This window comes from Aphanomyces invadans (genome assembly GCF_000520115.1).
Source record: "Aphanomyces invadans strain NJM9701 unplaced genomic scaffold supercont1.39, whole genome shotgun sequence".
In the NCBI taxonomy this organism is placed as follows: Eukaryota; Oomycota; class Saprolegniomycetes; order Saprolegniales; family Verrucalvaceae; genus Aphanomyces; species Aphanomyces invadans.
Window position 1 is genome coordinate 192361 of NW_008580184.1, and position 14136 is coordinate 206496.

The window sequence follows — 14136 nt, forward strand, 5'->3', positions numbered from 1 at the left end:
GTAAATGCAGAGAGTTCGTTTGAATTGTACGGAGATTGTTTCGAACTCGCTGGGATCGAAGCATCCATGACCATGTTCAAAAACCTCCACAGACTCCTTCACGCCCCGCGAACGTTTGTTTTTTCACCAGACCAAGACCCATCCACGGATGATGGAAAATGAGATCGGATGGCTGCTTAACCAGCAGGCTCGCAGTTGCCAGGATTAAACTCTTGGACTCACTGCGACATGCCACTTCAAGTGTTTTGCTGCACATTTCCTCGCCAACACACCCAAGGCCGAGTAGAGAAGTATGAGCGGCGGTGTTTATGCGCGCGTTGGATGAGGAGTTATGTTTCGGCCGAAACGACGCGCACGCCTGCTGTCATGCTGCGCAATCATGCTTCAACTCGTGTGGAGATATAGAGTCTCTATCTTTTTTATATTGATTCTGAAAGGTTTTCAGTTTTGCAGCGAAAAACAAGTTGGTGCATCAACAGCGCCGGCATGTCGGTGTCACAGCAGGTCCAAGCGGAACTGCAGAAGGTATGGAGCGCCCCCACTGCTTGGCCAGGCGCTGCACAAGTATCCGAGCTCATCTTTTTCGGTTCTAGTTACGCGACGAAATCGCGCGTCTTCGGCAGGACAAGGGACAGAGCGATTCGTTGGTGCACTTGTTGCAGGAACAGAACCAGCAATTCAGTGAACAAATCTTCGATTTGACGGCCCAGGTTGTTGCTGTCGAAGCCGAGGCTGCGTTCAAGTGTGAACAGAATGAGCTGTCGATGCAGCATCAGCTCAAACGCCTCGTTTCGCACACTACGTTCCTCCAGGAGGAAAAGAAAACAGCAGAGCGCGCGCGGCAAGCCCTGGAGAGCCAACTCAAGCAGGTACCGTGCTCCACGTACACCCTTCCTCATAACGAATCGATGGTGTATGCATCGTAGTTTCAGACTACTGCCCAACTGGAGCAAAAGCGTCTGGAAGCTGGCAAGAGACTATTGGAAACGTCCAAGCGGAAGCTTGAAGCAGAAAAGTTCCAAATGTCCCAGCAGCTCTTCTCACAACCCACTCCTCCATCCACAGCCCTCAAGCGACCCCGGGTGAATACATCGACGCCTTCTAGAGCGTCTGGATGTGCCGAAAAGGGGTTCCAGACCGACCCGTATGTACCATTGGCGGTGGAAAACAGCGACTTGATCGGTAGGTGCAGCATCACCTCCTCAGCCTTTTGCATCGTCATGCCCGTGCATTTTCGTGGTTTATGGTTTTTTCTGGCAATTCTTCTTGGCGATTATTGGCGTTGGAGCACGTTTCATTCGATTTCCCGTTGAAGCCACTTCAAATTCGCTCTTGACCGTATTAATTCTTGCCTCTTGGAAATGAAATTCTCTGTGCCATTTCCACTGCAAAAAGAATTGAAAAGTAAGGGGCGCATCAAGTGCGCAAGAGTGTGCGTGAAGGCTCGACGGCCATCACGATATTGTTTCTGTGAATTGCCGGCTCTACTTCTGCTCAAGCATCAACGCGCTACGTAGGAAAGTTACTCCAATCGTCGTCCGACTTGGCATCGCTGCTCCACCCTCCGGCGGTCTCGTCAAGTACTGTTCCAGCGAATGTTGTGCCAGAGTTTGATGTGTCAGAAGACCGATCGATCCTCAATACCACGACGGACTTGAGTCAGCTCATACCTCAGTTTTCACAATGGATGCCGCCAGCGTCCGCTATCGCGTCTGGCGCGTGCAATCATCCTTTGGCATCAAAACCTGCCAATTCGTCGCCACGACCTTCCAAAGCCATCACGTTCCATCTGACCAGAGCCGTCGCATCCATGCTAGCCGGACAAGAGTCGTCCTTGGCACTGGTGGGGCCACTATTACTGCACTTGCAACTTGACTATGTACGTCACTCGATTGCAAGATTGCGCTGAAATAGTGCTCTTTGACTCATCGTGGAGTAATCATTTGTATCATGGGGCTTGACGGAATATCTCTTCCGGTGTGTTGTAACATGACCTAGGGTGGAGGTCTGCTGGAATGGCTTTGTGTTTTAATATGCATGTTCCTGGAACAGGACCCTTCGATCGTTTGCAGTGCGCTTCACTTGCTCTACGCGTTGATTCAAGGCAGTGTTCGCCTCCGTAATCGGTTTCGACCACCGAGACATCCAACCCAGCGATTGTGCCGGATTTCTGGGCCGACTCCTGGCATTACTGCCACTCTGACAAACGCACAAGTTGTCGACGATAGCGCCAGTCTTTCGAGCGAGCTCGCAGCCCAAGATTTGCCTCGGAGCATTCTCCACACTCTAGGGAAATTGCTAGATGACCTCGCGGCGAAGACGGACCGTTCTTCATTTTGGAGCGACATGTCGATGCGGGTGCACACGAGCATCTTCAGTACGTGGCAATGACGTGTACACTTCGGACGTTGTTTGATTTAACGTCGTAGGTGTGGTGTCGTGCGTCGTCGGCATGGCCAGTCTAGGAGCCCCCTCGCCAGCGCAAACTTCATCTCGTGGCGACAACGTGCCATTGATGCATGACCTTCCCAAGCCTGACCAAGTGGATTGGATTTTCCAGCCGCTTGTGGCCCCGCTTTGTAATCTCGTGACAGAATTTCTTTCAAAGGTTTCCACTTCTGGGACGAATGGAAGCAGCTCATCTTTGCCACTTGACAACCACGCGTTTCCTGGCAACGCTGTCATGGTCGTGGTCGATGGTGCCAATATCCTGAGCCACTTGGCGGCACAGCCCCAATTGCTGCCGCTCCTTCAATCGGTACAGCCCCACCCGAATCATGCGTCTCTCATTCTGTGGCATGTAGCACTTGAGCAAGTGGTGGACACAATTGCTTGCCGCGACTCAACCCACTGCGTCGGCGCAAGGCTGGGCAGTGCATATGGCTGTGCTCCAGCTCATGCAGGCCATCTCGACACTATATCCGTCGCAGTCGTGGTATCTCCATCACCCGAAAGCGGTGGATGTCCTTTGGGAAATTGTAAAACGCATTTGGAAGTTCACGCAAGCATCGCGAGCACTGGATGCGGACGCATCCCAGGCATGTGCAGACCACGACCAAGTGCTCGTGGTGGCGCTCAACATGCTGGCAGTGGAAGCGTTGGCAAGTAAACGAAGCATACTTGGCGACGTCGTCAAGCAGCATTTGGTGGATGAAATTCGCCGCACAGTCAAGGCAAAAATCGAATCGTGTGCGAGGTCCGAGCGCCAGTGGGAGCTCGTGCAGAGGGTTCTCGTTCGGCCATTCCATTAATTTATGCCCATCACGAAGTCGTTTGTCCAACGGCTTTTGGCCTCACTCAACTCACCAAGTTCCATGTCGGGACTACTACTTGAGTTTTCCAAACGTCCTTGCCAACGTTCTAGCAGGTCCTCTTATGCTCTCGACCTCAGTCGAACCAACTCTGGTCGATGCACGTAACTTTGAGTCCATGGCCGACACGAGGGCATGCCAGTTCTCGCTGTCTCGACCTTTGCGCTGTCGACCACTTGCAAAGTATCTGCCGTCGATCGCAATCTCTCCATCCAGCCACAGATTGGACTGGCGGCCTCCTTGGCGTGATGGCAACTTCTTTCCTTCTCGTTTCACTTGAACCAACCCTTAGCTGGATGTGCGCGATGCCGCAGCCCGAGATATCTTCTTGCTCGACGCGATTAAACATCGTAGAGCCGACGGTACATGCCACACTTTTGTGATGAGTGGCAATAATCATACTGGCCATGCCGTTGAAGGTCATGCTAGCCTCCCGACGCGCTTTTTCCCTCTCCAGGATAGACGAAGGGACTGCTACTTGGATCCATGCATTCCACGGGGCATGCGTGCATATCCTGCCGGCATTTTCACCACACCTTGGCCATCCAAGTTTATTGTACACCACCGCACAGCAGTCGCGACGGAACGAGCTATGGGATGTTGAGCTGGCCGTCCGGTGCGCCTCCATGTTTATGTTTTCGCTTCTTCTTTTTGTTTTTCTTCTTTTGTGCAGTGTTGGGGGCTGCGTGGCCATCGTGCTTGTGCAATGGAGCAATCAAGTTCTTGGGGGTTCCAGACGGCGGCGCGTCGTCATCGTCGCTGCCTTGGTCGAGTGTGGGTTTTTTCGAGGTCTACAGGGACACAACACGATGAGATTCCGCTCAAAACCAGCCGAGCACTCGACGGAACACGTTCGACATGTACGACATGCAGCGGATGTTGCACAGTTATGACTCGTATGAATTCGATGGGGAAGGCGTCAATCGCCTTTTGCTCCGAAGAGGGAGCCGAAACCAGCCTTAAGGACCATGCGCGGCAACTGCACAGAAAACCTGTGATGGCGTTACCCATTTCCTTTCCCAAATGGTCTGGATTCCAATCGAACGGAATGCTGCCTTGGAGGCAGCGTCGAAAGGAATAATTGACAAATGGGACGACATGCATACACACATACGTAGCTTTCGAAGAAGCTGGGCATACCTGTGACGACGACGACGTGGATGCGCTGTCGGGGCGAGGACGCTTCTTGGAGACAGCGATAGCAGATGTCGTCTTCACGGGAGCGACGACAGTAGGGGAAGTCTCGTCGTCATCGCTGCCTTCCAGTTCATCGGCATTGTGCTTGGAGATCCGGGCGGCGGCTTGCTGGATCAACGCGGACAAATCGTCGACAGACAGACGCGAAATGTCGTCGTCGTCGCTGGATTCTTCAGGCGGGCCCGGTTGATAATACCCCGACAAATGGACCGCACTATGTCCCTTGACGGAGAACTTCGCTTTGCGGGCACCAAGGACCAAGTCCAATTTGATCTGATCGCACGTTTGAGCACGGAGCGAGCCCAAAACGACTTTGACCAGGGATTCGTCGAGAGTCGTCGTTTCGACACACAACACTGCATTGTCGCCACTCGCGAGAGCGGCATGCACGACGTTCAAGACAAAGCCGTCGGGTACCGTCACGGTCACAGCTTTCGCGTCGGTAACATGCACGCCAAAGAAGTGCACCATGATGCGGTGGATTTGAGGAATGCCGATGTGAGGTCGATGCCGCCCGCCACTGGATTGAATGGAAGGCAGGAAACGAAGGATTTCCGGATAATTTCGATTAAATGATTGAATATCGAAATGTATAATTTACCGAATTCCTGCCACTTTAAGGTTGACCGCACTCAGCTCTAGATTCCGACCGGTGTGGCTTCATGCAGCGATCGTTTGCCAAGGCGATGTCGCGAGTAACATCGATAAATCCAGCCACCAGATAACACTCCACTTGAGCGGCATTTTCCTCTGTAGCATGGTGACCCACGCACGGAATCTTCCTTTCGCGTTTGGTACGAACCTGTTGTGTCACACTCCAAAGCCTGTGCGTTTGAGGCTGAGGTCATGATGGCCATTATTAAATCGTAGCGTAACATGTTTTGGGCTGTGTGGCATGATCATAGAGCAATGGAAGAAATGCTCGAAAAAGCATGAGATGTTTGTGCTTCACTGACAGAACAGACATTTGAGTTCGACGCGCCGCTATGGATGAAGAAGTAAGTGCAGGTTTGTGTCTCGCATCAAGCTCGGCTGGTTGACACTCTGAAATCCAACACTGAATCCAGAAAACTTGTTGTGGAGATTGAGATCCAGGGGCACTGGACTCTCGAGAACGTATTTTGCGCAGAATGCGTCGCCGCATTGGTCGCCGAGGTGAATGACTTGTGACCCAGCGCGCTTCGTTGTGGGCAAGTGCAGCGTGGGTTGGCACATCGAACGAATGGATGGGGCAAGGTTTCTACTTTTTCAATAAAAAATCTACTTTTGTGGTTGAAAAATCCGGATAACGTAGGGTGGTCACAAGCTCAACTGGACGCCGCCGTCTCGCCGATTCCACCATCATGTCGTCGTCGTCGGGATTGATCAAGAAGAACTACTTGGCCGATCAAAAGGCGTTCATGGCGCACTTCCATGCGCAGGCACTCCTCTTATCCGCGTTCAAGTCGACGCTGCTACAGGGTGCGCTTGTATTCAACGCGTATGTCGAGTCGCTGGACTTGGACGATGACGACACCAACTCGGACGACGACGAGCTTCTCGCCAAGCCGGCAAAAGAGGACAAACCGGTCTTTATCCCGCCCACGCCGTACGAGTTCGCTATCAAAGTCGAACACACGTTCGTGCGAATGGTGAGCAATACGACTGTGCAACGGTCCCTCGAAGTGCTGTCGTTGCATTTCTTGGACGTTCGCACTGCAGGAAAGCTCATGAAGGACACGACCAAGGTACATTTCAACCTTTATACTCCATGGAGACCATCGATTCTTTCTCACGACAAGCCGGCTTAGTCGGCAGTCCGCAAGTATGCTCGTTGGAACAGCACATCCCTTGCGGCAATCCGCATCTCCAAGACAGCGTTCCGAGCGTCCATTCTGTCGAACGCGGCGGTGTTCGTGGTCGAAGAGATCGTCGATGCCATCAAAACCTTCTTCAACCTCGGCTCCAAGAAACCCGATGACACAAGTGTGTTCCTCACACGGCTTCTCCTTGCTGCCCGCAAGTTCCTCCAAGCAGTGATCGGCACAACTGTTGGCGGGGCGCTCGGTACGCTCGTGTCTCCTGGCAAGGGTACGTTCGTCGGCGCGTTCGTGGGAGAATCCATCGGATATTCCTTGTAACATACCATGTCATCCACATTCGTGCTCTCCTGTCGTGTACATCATCCGCTCCATCATGCCATGGAAAACACCGTGCTGATGCATCGTTGAATTTTTAAATGTTTAAAATAAAGCAACACTCCTGTATGGACGGAACACTATCCCTCAGTATGTACACGAAGATTTCAAGTCACCAATTTTTTAATATGGGGTAGATTGGTCAAAATATACCGTTTGCAACAGCGAAAGACGAAGACTTGCCATGGCTCGTCCTGACGCGGCAAGTCATGTGGGCACGGACAAGTGCTACGATTCAAATAAGTGACAGAACGATGGCACTATCAAGATCAAGATGGTGTGTTGCCATCGCCCTTGACAACCTGAGCAAGGAATGCAGCAGACAGTCAAAATAGTTGTGTCAACATATCCAATAAAACGGACCATGTATTGTTCGAAACGAACGTTTCCTTGGAATTTTTATATCAAAATTTATTTCAGTATACAAATCGATAGATCGACGAGAATATAATGACCTTCGAATGAAAACGACCGTCGGCGGTTACGCCGTTTGTGGCCAACCGGCGCCGGAGTCACATCTCGACTTCCGATGAAGCTCGTTGGACCAGCGATCGCGGCGGCCTTAGTGCATCAAGCATCAGCATCGTGCTTGTCTACATGCAACCAGCATACGCTAAACGGTGAAGAGGACCTGTGCACTACGTATCGCGACCAACTTCCACGCCCGACACTGTACAACTTTTGCGTCGATGCGTACCGCAAGGGTATGCATTTCGTTCATGGTCCGTTCTTGACTGTAATGCATCTAGGTGGACAGCGAGCGTGTGAGGAGTATTGCTCCAACACGGGCAGTGCAGATGCTGTGTTGGGATCGCTGCAGTCGCAGTCGTGCGACTACTTGCGGACGACACGTCCGAAAAACGCACTCATGATTTGCAACAAGGCATTCCGTACTGCTGTGACCCGCGCCAAGGAATTTGTAGAAAATGGCGCGGTGGTGGAGGAGCCCAAGCAAAGCGTTGCCACCTCTGCCGACGTGCCTGCACCTGGAAAGCCCAAGGAAACAAAGCAAGAGATCAAGATCGAGCCAAAGAAGAAATCTCCACTCGAGGCGGCGCGGGACGAGGCCAAGTTCGCATTTGAAACGGATGCGTCGCGCCTGGGCGAATTGTAAGCGTGTTCCTTGTGGGCGCAATTTATAAATACGGGTCATGTTGGCTTGCTTTCTGGCCAACAACGTTTTTGGCGCTGCTACCCGACGTCGGTTCTTTGGATCTGAGCGAGGATGGAATCGACTTTCAGCATCCACAATCGACATGTTTAGCCAAAGGCGACATTGGGGCAAGCAGGGGCGTGCCCTAGGACCTTGGAATATTTGGCCAGGAGCGTCTGCGCACGGATGTCTGCAGCGTCATGGTCGACGTCCTCGCGCACGTGCAGGTTATTCACTGCTTCGACTCCCTCTGGAAGCTTTCCTCGAAGCGCGTACTCGATCAGGCCATCGATCCACCCTTCGCAAGTCGCTTTCGCATCCGACTACAAAAACGCCGTCAGCCACACAACGCACCATCACCCACAGGCTACTCGATACCAAACGCAGACATAAAAAACAGTACCGATGCAGCGATGGACGAATCCACGCAGGACGAGTCGCCATAGACGACGACGCGGCCAGCATTGGCGCCTTGGAGTGGGACCAAGGCGGCGACGGCCATCTTTTGGCTGTCGTTTGGTGGAACGGCGGCGTTGTTGGCACTCTTCACCGACTCAAAGGACGCGATCCGTCGTGGAGAGAGGCCGGTCGGTCCAGTCGAGTCTTGGGTAAGGTTGGCCCACATGACAAAGCCGAGGTCGGGGAGGTCGACGATGGCAGATCCCGACAGGTACATGATGCCGGGGTTGGACCACGCGCGGTGGCTCAGTCGAATGCGAAACGCCGCCAAGAGCGTGTTGATTGCAGGGATATTGGCGCCGCCGGTCACTGGGAGCCACGTGCTCAGGGTATTGGCGTCCCAGAACGACATGGAGGTCAGGACGGTGGGGCTGTACCAGTCGGCAATGACGAACACGCTCAAATCGCTCGATCGCATTGCCGCATGGACGAGGGCGACTTCGGTCGGGAACCACGGCTCTTCGGGGTCGACAACCAGCAGCAACCCGTACACAGACAAGTCGTCCACACACGAGTAGTCTGTCGTAAGCACCTCCACGTACAACTTGTGCTGAACGACGAGCCGGTGAAAGAAATCGCCAAAGTTGGTGTGCGCATGGTCGCCTTGGGTATCAAACGGATCCGTGTGTTGATGCAGGTTGTCGCGGGGAATGTATCCAGAGGGGTATTGGAGGTTGCGGTACTGGTCCCACAACACCTGCGACCGACCAACTTAGTTTGTCGTTGGCAGGTCGACGAGTGGCTCGACATGGATGGGCACGAGGCGTACCCGTTGACGTGGCGGCGGCGCCGGTATCACCGGAACTTCAATGTAGAGCTCGACCGGCGGCGAATCCGAGATGAACAACGTCAAGCGCCCCGACACGGTCATGCGGCGCAGCACGGGCCGAGTTACGCGAATGTGGACGCCAATCGCGCCAGAATACGGCCTGCAAACGAAGTTGAAGGTGCCACTCGACAAGATTTGGCAAGCAGGAAGCGTTTGAGGTTCTAGATTCCAACCACAACCACCACAGCAGGGCGGACGCACCAGAACATCTCGGAGCCAGGAAACGTTTGGATGGACAAGATGTCGCTGTCTGCTGACGATGGGGTCCATTTGGGCGCTCCCACGAGCTGGCTAGTCAAGGCCGTCGGGTGGAACATCTAGACATTCACAGCAACTGCATCCGTCAAGTACATGGAGCAAAATTCACGTCATGGGTTGTACCGTGATATTGATGGTCAGGGGAAGGCGCGTGTGGTACAACGGCTGCAAACAGTGGGGCCACATATACGGGCAGTCGGTAAGATTGAGGGACGATGGCAATAGCACCGCTGTTGGAGCCGCCTAGGGGATTCCGCCGCAAAGGAATCAACCACGTCGATTCAAATGGAATTCATGGCAGTGTCGTGTACCATGGCCAAAGGCAGCGCTGCCAACGCTGCGTTCACGTCGAGGCTGCCCGCCCCTTGTTCGTAAATGTGCTGCCACGTATTGCCAGCCTCCGTGGACCGCATCGTCGCATTCCATCTACGCTGCATGAGGCGAGCAACGAGTTGTCGTTGCATACATGGACGGGAGCCGGCGGGCCGTTTGGAGAAAGACACCCTTGACGAACCCGACGTGACCGAACCGTTTGCGCTCGATCGATGGTATTTGGGACAGAACGAGGGCCACCATTCCAGTCGCCAGCGGCGCAGCCATGCTCGTTCCATTCATCATTCGGCACTTGTCTCCACCAGGATACAGGCCTTTGACAAACGTGGCGGGTGCCACCGCATCTGGCTTCACACGACCATACCCCGTCGCAATCTCCCAGAGGCTTTGACCGCGTGCAGAGAACGGCGCGATCTATCGGGATATGTCGTTTTCATGGAGCACCTCCCTCGCAACTCAGTTCACAACGCCATATGCCACACGTGTTGCTTCTAATCTGTGCAAGCACGCACGGCGAGGACAATGCACCGCTCGAACCATTGCCACAGTTCTTTCATTCTGCAGCGCACCGTACCGTGGAAGGAGTCGAGCCGAGCCCGCCAATGCCAAACACATCGATTTGGTCCGCTGGGTTGGTCAATGTTCCGTACTGCGGGCCGCCGTTCCCGACAGCAGACATGACCACAATGCCACTCGCCGCGCACTCGTGGATTTTGTCCATAAATGGCGCATCGTGGAAATCTGGCCCGCCAAAGCTAAAGTTGAGCACATCCACGCCAAGGTACATGGCGTAGTTGAGCGCGTCGAGGAGCCAAGACGTATACGATGCACTCGAGGTCGTAAAGACCCGAAACGAGACGAGCGAAGCGTCGGGGGCGATACCGGGGCAAGCGCGATGGACACTGCCGACGACACCAGCGACAAAACTGCCATGACCGTCGCTGTCGCGCAGCACAGGCTCGTCGGTCCAGTTGATGATGTCGTCGACGTGGCGGAAATGGCGCCGTGCGCTGTCTGGGTCCAGCCCCGTGTCGAAAATGGCTACCTTGACACCGTGGCCTGGAACAACACGATGAAAATGGCGCCTTGGGAATGGTCTGCTCAGCAAAAATGCACTCGAAACGACAGAGCGATCGAAGGAAGACGCTTTCGGAATGGACATTCGGGTACAAGCACGATACCTGTGATGTTCTGCGCGCGCAGTTGAGCCATGTCCCATGCCTCCATGTAATTCCACGTCGCCGATGTCGGCATTGTGTCTATGAGGATATATAAATCAAAGGGACTTCGCTGGGGCAAAGCATGTACCGTCCTCTTGCGGCGACGCAGGTTGGGTGTTTAACGAAGTCAAATGGAGGCGGCGATTCCTCACGATCGATTTGACCCCGGGCTGCAGTCCGAGCCAGTGGATCACGGAGAGCGGCGACCAGTCAAAGAGGGTCCACACAACAAAGTCGGTCGGAACGTCATGGTTGATCTTGATTGCACGACGGTGCAACGATGACGATGAACTCAGAGGCACGGGATACGATGCCACGAGCACGTCGAGGCTCGACTCGAGGTTACGCAGGTTGTCGTACTTGGTAAAGGTTACAATGAACTCGTCATGGATCTGCAGATCCATGTATGGCGGACATACGCTCTTATGGAAGGAAGCATCGCTAAATCCAATGGCGATGCTGGCAAGAGCGACGTAGGCCAGCGCTGCCGTCGCCGTCGCAAGCGAGCGCATCTCCAGCGGAGAAAGGTAAAAAAAGTCCGGATACACTATCCGGTGTACCATGCGTTTCACATTATCAAGAACATTCAAAATAGCTTTCAATGTATTTTGGACTTCATTTTTGAAAATGTTTTGAAAATTTGCAAGTGGATTGACCACCTTCGCTAAGATTGCTCAAAAACTCATCAATATCTTGCAAAAATTCAGTCAAAATATTTCGATTTTCTTGACTAGCACTTGGGTGGTGTATTTTTAAACGAGTGCAGAATGATGCTCTCTCATTTTGATCCATGGCGACAACAGAGAGCCCACCGGCCGCGGCGCCGGCGGACCGAAGCAGCAAGAAGTCGAAGCTCGGATTCTACGCGGATCCCCGCTCTCCCATCGCTTCGACACCGCTGAAACGTCAACGCACATCCAAAGCGACGTCCGATGGAAAGCCTGCAGCAACCGAGGACGCCTCAGCGTCAACTGAACTTACTGCACCATGTCCGATTGAAGAAGAGATAACGACAAGGCGGCTCGATATGAACGTCGAGGACGAGGAGACGGATGAAAGTAAAGTCACTATTCACCCTACAACCACTGCCGGCAAACACAGCACCGCTGACGACGAAGTGGATCTGTTTTCCCCTGCACTCAAAGTCGACGGCCGAATCACGCAGACACTTCACCCCCATCTCCCGAGTATTCCTTCCACGTCATCAACTACTGCCACAGTGGTTGTGCCAGTCCCGGATAGCGCCGTCCCGAGCGAACCCGACGCAGAGGCCCCCGCGACACCGACATCGTTGAAAGACGACGAATCCGTTGTCGAAGTCGATTTCAACCCGTACGCCTCATTGCGTCCTTCTGCCAAGTTTCAACCTCTACAATAGATTCTACTTCATGAAGACGTTGCCACGGTATAGCGACCTACACGACGTCGTTCGTCCCATTGCGCTGCCTCCGAAAGACTCGACAGCGCCAAAGCTGTGCTTGGTAGATCATAGCTTGATTTATTCATCGTTGACAACGACATCGGCATAGGTGCTCGACTTAGATGAGACTCTCGTGCACTGCACCATTGACGACATTCCTCAAGCCGACATGAAATTCCCTGTACGGCCGCTATCGTGGACCTGTCGACTCACGTTCCCGTCAGTAGATCGAGTACGATAGCCACGAGTACATAGTGTCTGTGAAGCGGCGACCATTCATGATGGAGTTCCTATCTCAAGTGTCAGAATGGTTTGAAGTTGTAGTGTTCACAGCGTCGCAGCGCGTCTACGCGGAAACATTGCTCGACTTGTTGGACCCGTACCACCAGTTGATTCAGTACGTTGTGTGCGGCATTGCTGTGCGTGTTGCTCATGGCCGCCTATCTGCACAGACATCGGCTATACCGAGAGAATTGCTTGCCCGTGGACGGCAACTACCTCAAGGATTTGAATGTTCTCGGGCGAGACCTCGCCCACGTCCTCTTGATCGACAACTCGCCGCATGCGTTCGGGTACCAAGTCACGAACGGAGTGCCGATTGAAAGCTGGTTCAGCGACGAATCCGACTCGGAATTGCTCAAGTTGCTCCCGTTTCTCGAATCGTTGCTCCACGTCGACGACGTGCGGCCTGTTCTCGCCAAGCAGTTTCAGATTCAGCGACTCATTGATGCCGCCGTATTGGAATGATAACCATTTCAACGTCACGGCATCCATCGTGGTGGTAGAGAGTGAGTGGAGGAGGCTGTGTGCCCGATGACTGCAGCCAAAGCCACAAGCAATGCGCTAGACTGTTGGTTCTCGTCCTGTTGAACGGCCATCAACGGATGCAGTAGTCCTCTTGTCGACCAACAACGCGGCAAACGTTTGATCGCATATGCACTTGGAGCTCTGCAGAGTTCCTTCATGCCAACGCGCGTCGAATGTCATCCGTAGGAACATCGAGACGACCAACCCAGCACCTTATGCTGACCATCACAGCAAGCACCAGCAACCCCAACGCTGCGTTTTTGTACACGGCACCACGATAGGACGGCGTGATCAGCAGTGCCATCGTATGTACTGGAGAGCTTTGGGGCTGTGCGAAGGCATTCCATGCCTTGCTGAGTTGTCCGCATCGAGATGACGTCCTGCGCCATCTCGCCAAGCACGACGAGAGCGAATTTGCAATTTGGACAACAGTGCACCGCAATGTATATTGAGCGTATTTTTTTTACTACTTGCGCATTCGAGTTTTGTTCCTTCTTGTAGAATAAATCGAAAAAGTCGCATATCGCTATATTTGAAACGATTGGATCGGCTGTAATATTTTGACAACTACTTCCTCTGTTTTGCAATACTGCCACCATTTCGCGTTCAAGTGACCCCCAAAAATTTATTTCTAGTCCAAATTCGATACTGAAAACTGTACTAGTAAAAAATAGAGACTAGAAAACTGGAGGTGACATCCATTGGCAGCGAAGCGCCAAAACGAAATTTTGGAGTTCAAAATCGACAAGGCATAACCACCACCGAATATATTTAAATAATCATGATAAAAATAATAAACTGGGGGCCGTGTGACCACTTTTAAATTTCCCGCCATGAGTTCGGCCCGACGCACGCAACGGGAGTTGTGCGAAAAAGCCAAGCGTGAAATAGTAACCGTGCTCCAAGACAGCCTCTGCATGGGCAAGCTACCGCACGGAACCATCAAGGCCGTGGCATCCCGCTTCCGCTAGC

At 53.2% G+C, this 14136-nt stretch overlaps 7 protein-coding genes across 7 annotated transcripts; 4 read left to right on the forward strand and 3 right to left on the reverse strand.

Annotated features, from left to right (window-relative positions):
- Window positions 1-460: 460 nt before the first annotated feature.
- H310_12433 (hypothetical protein) lies at window positions 461-4451 on the forward strand. Its single transcript, XM_008879485.1, has 7 exons — window positions 461-525; window positions 594-869; window positions 927-1182; window positions 1518-1879; window positions 2053-2377; window positions 2430-2758; window positions 2805-4451. The coding sequence occupies exons 1-7, from the start codon at window positions 487-489 to the stop codon at window positions 3249-3251; spliced, it is 2034 nt and encodes a 677-aa protein (XP_008877707.1). The 5' UTR covers window positions 461-486; the 3' UTR covers window positions 3252-4451.
- H310_12434 (hypothetical protein) lies at window positions 3388-4005 on the reverse strand (the record flags this gene model as incomplete). The annotated part of the gene is made up of 1 exon (XM_008879486.1): window positions 3388-4005. One exon carries the CDS (start codon window positions 4003-4005, stop codon window positions 3388-3390), a length of 618 nt encoding a protein of 205 aa, XP_008877708.1.
- H310_12435 (hypothetical protein) lies at window positions 4231-4979 on the reverse strand (the record flags this gene model as incomplete). The annotated part of the gene is made up of 2 exons (XM_008879487.1): window positions 4231-4290; window positions 4452-4979. The coding sequence occupies 2 exons, from the start codon at window positions 4977-4979 to the stop codon at window positions 4231-4233; spliced, it is 588 nt and encodes a 195-aa protein (XP_008877709.1).
- Window positions 4980-5797: 818 nt separating this feature from the next.
- On the forward strand, window positions 5798-6706 carry H310_12436 (hypothetical protein). The gene is made up of 2 exons (XM_008879488.1): window positions 5798-6235; window positions 6299-6706. Exons 1-2 carry the CDS (start codon window positions 5852-5854, stop codon window positions 6626-6628), a joined length of 714 nt encoding a protein of 237 aa, XP_008877710.1. The 5' UTR covers window positions 5798-5851; the 3' UTR covers window positions 6629-6706.
- Window positions 6707-7180: 474 nt separating this feature from the next.
- H310_12437 (hypothetical protein) lies at window positions 7181-11463 on the reverse strand. The gene is made up of 10 exons (XM_008879489.1): window positions 11026-11463; window positions 10899-10976; window positions 10292-10776; window positions 9851-10131; window positions 9696-9810; window positions 9508-9627; window positions 9328-9443; window positions 9067-9226; window positions 8242-8994; window positions 7181-8161 (listed from the first exon to the last, which is right to left on the reverse strand). Exons 1-10 carry the CDS (start codon window positions 11447-11449, stop codon window positions 7946-7948), a joined length of 2748 nt encoding a protein of 915 aa, XP_008877711.1. The 5' UTR covers window positions 11450-11463; the 3' UTR covers window positions 7181-7945.
- On the forward strand, window positions 7195-7876 carry H310_12438 (hypothetical protein). The gene is made up of 2 exons (XM_008879490.1): window positions 7195-7389; window positions 7435-7876. Exons 1-2 carry the CDS (start codon window positions 7215-7217, stop codon window positions 7797-7799), a joined length of 540 nt encoding a protein of 179 aa, XP_008877712.1. The 5' UTR covers window positions 7195-7214; the 3' UTR covers window positions 7800-7876.
- Window positions 11464-11708: 245 nt separating the features above from the next.
- H310_12439 (hypothetical protein) lies at window positions 11709-13263 on the forward strand. The gene is made up of 5 exons (XM_008879491.1): window positions 11709-12269; window positions 12316-12418; window positions 12467-12538; window positions 12585-12754; window positions 12810-13263. The coding sequence occupies exons 1-5, from the start codon at window positions 11728-11730 to the stop codon at window positions 13102-13104; spliced, it is 1182 nt and encodes a 393-aa protein (XP_008877713.1). The 5' UTR covers window positions 11709-11727; the 3' UTR covers window positions 13105-13263.
- The last annotated feature ends 873 nt before the right edge of the window (window positions 13264-14136 follow it).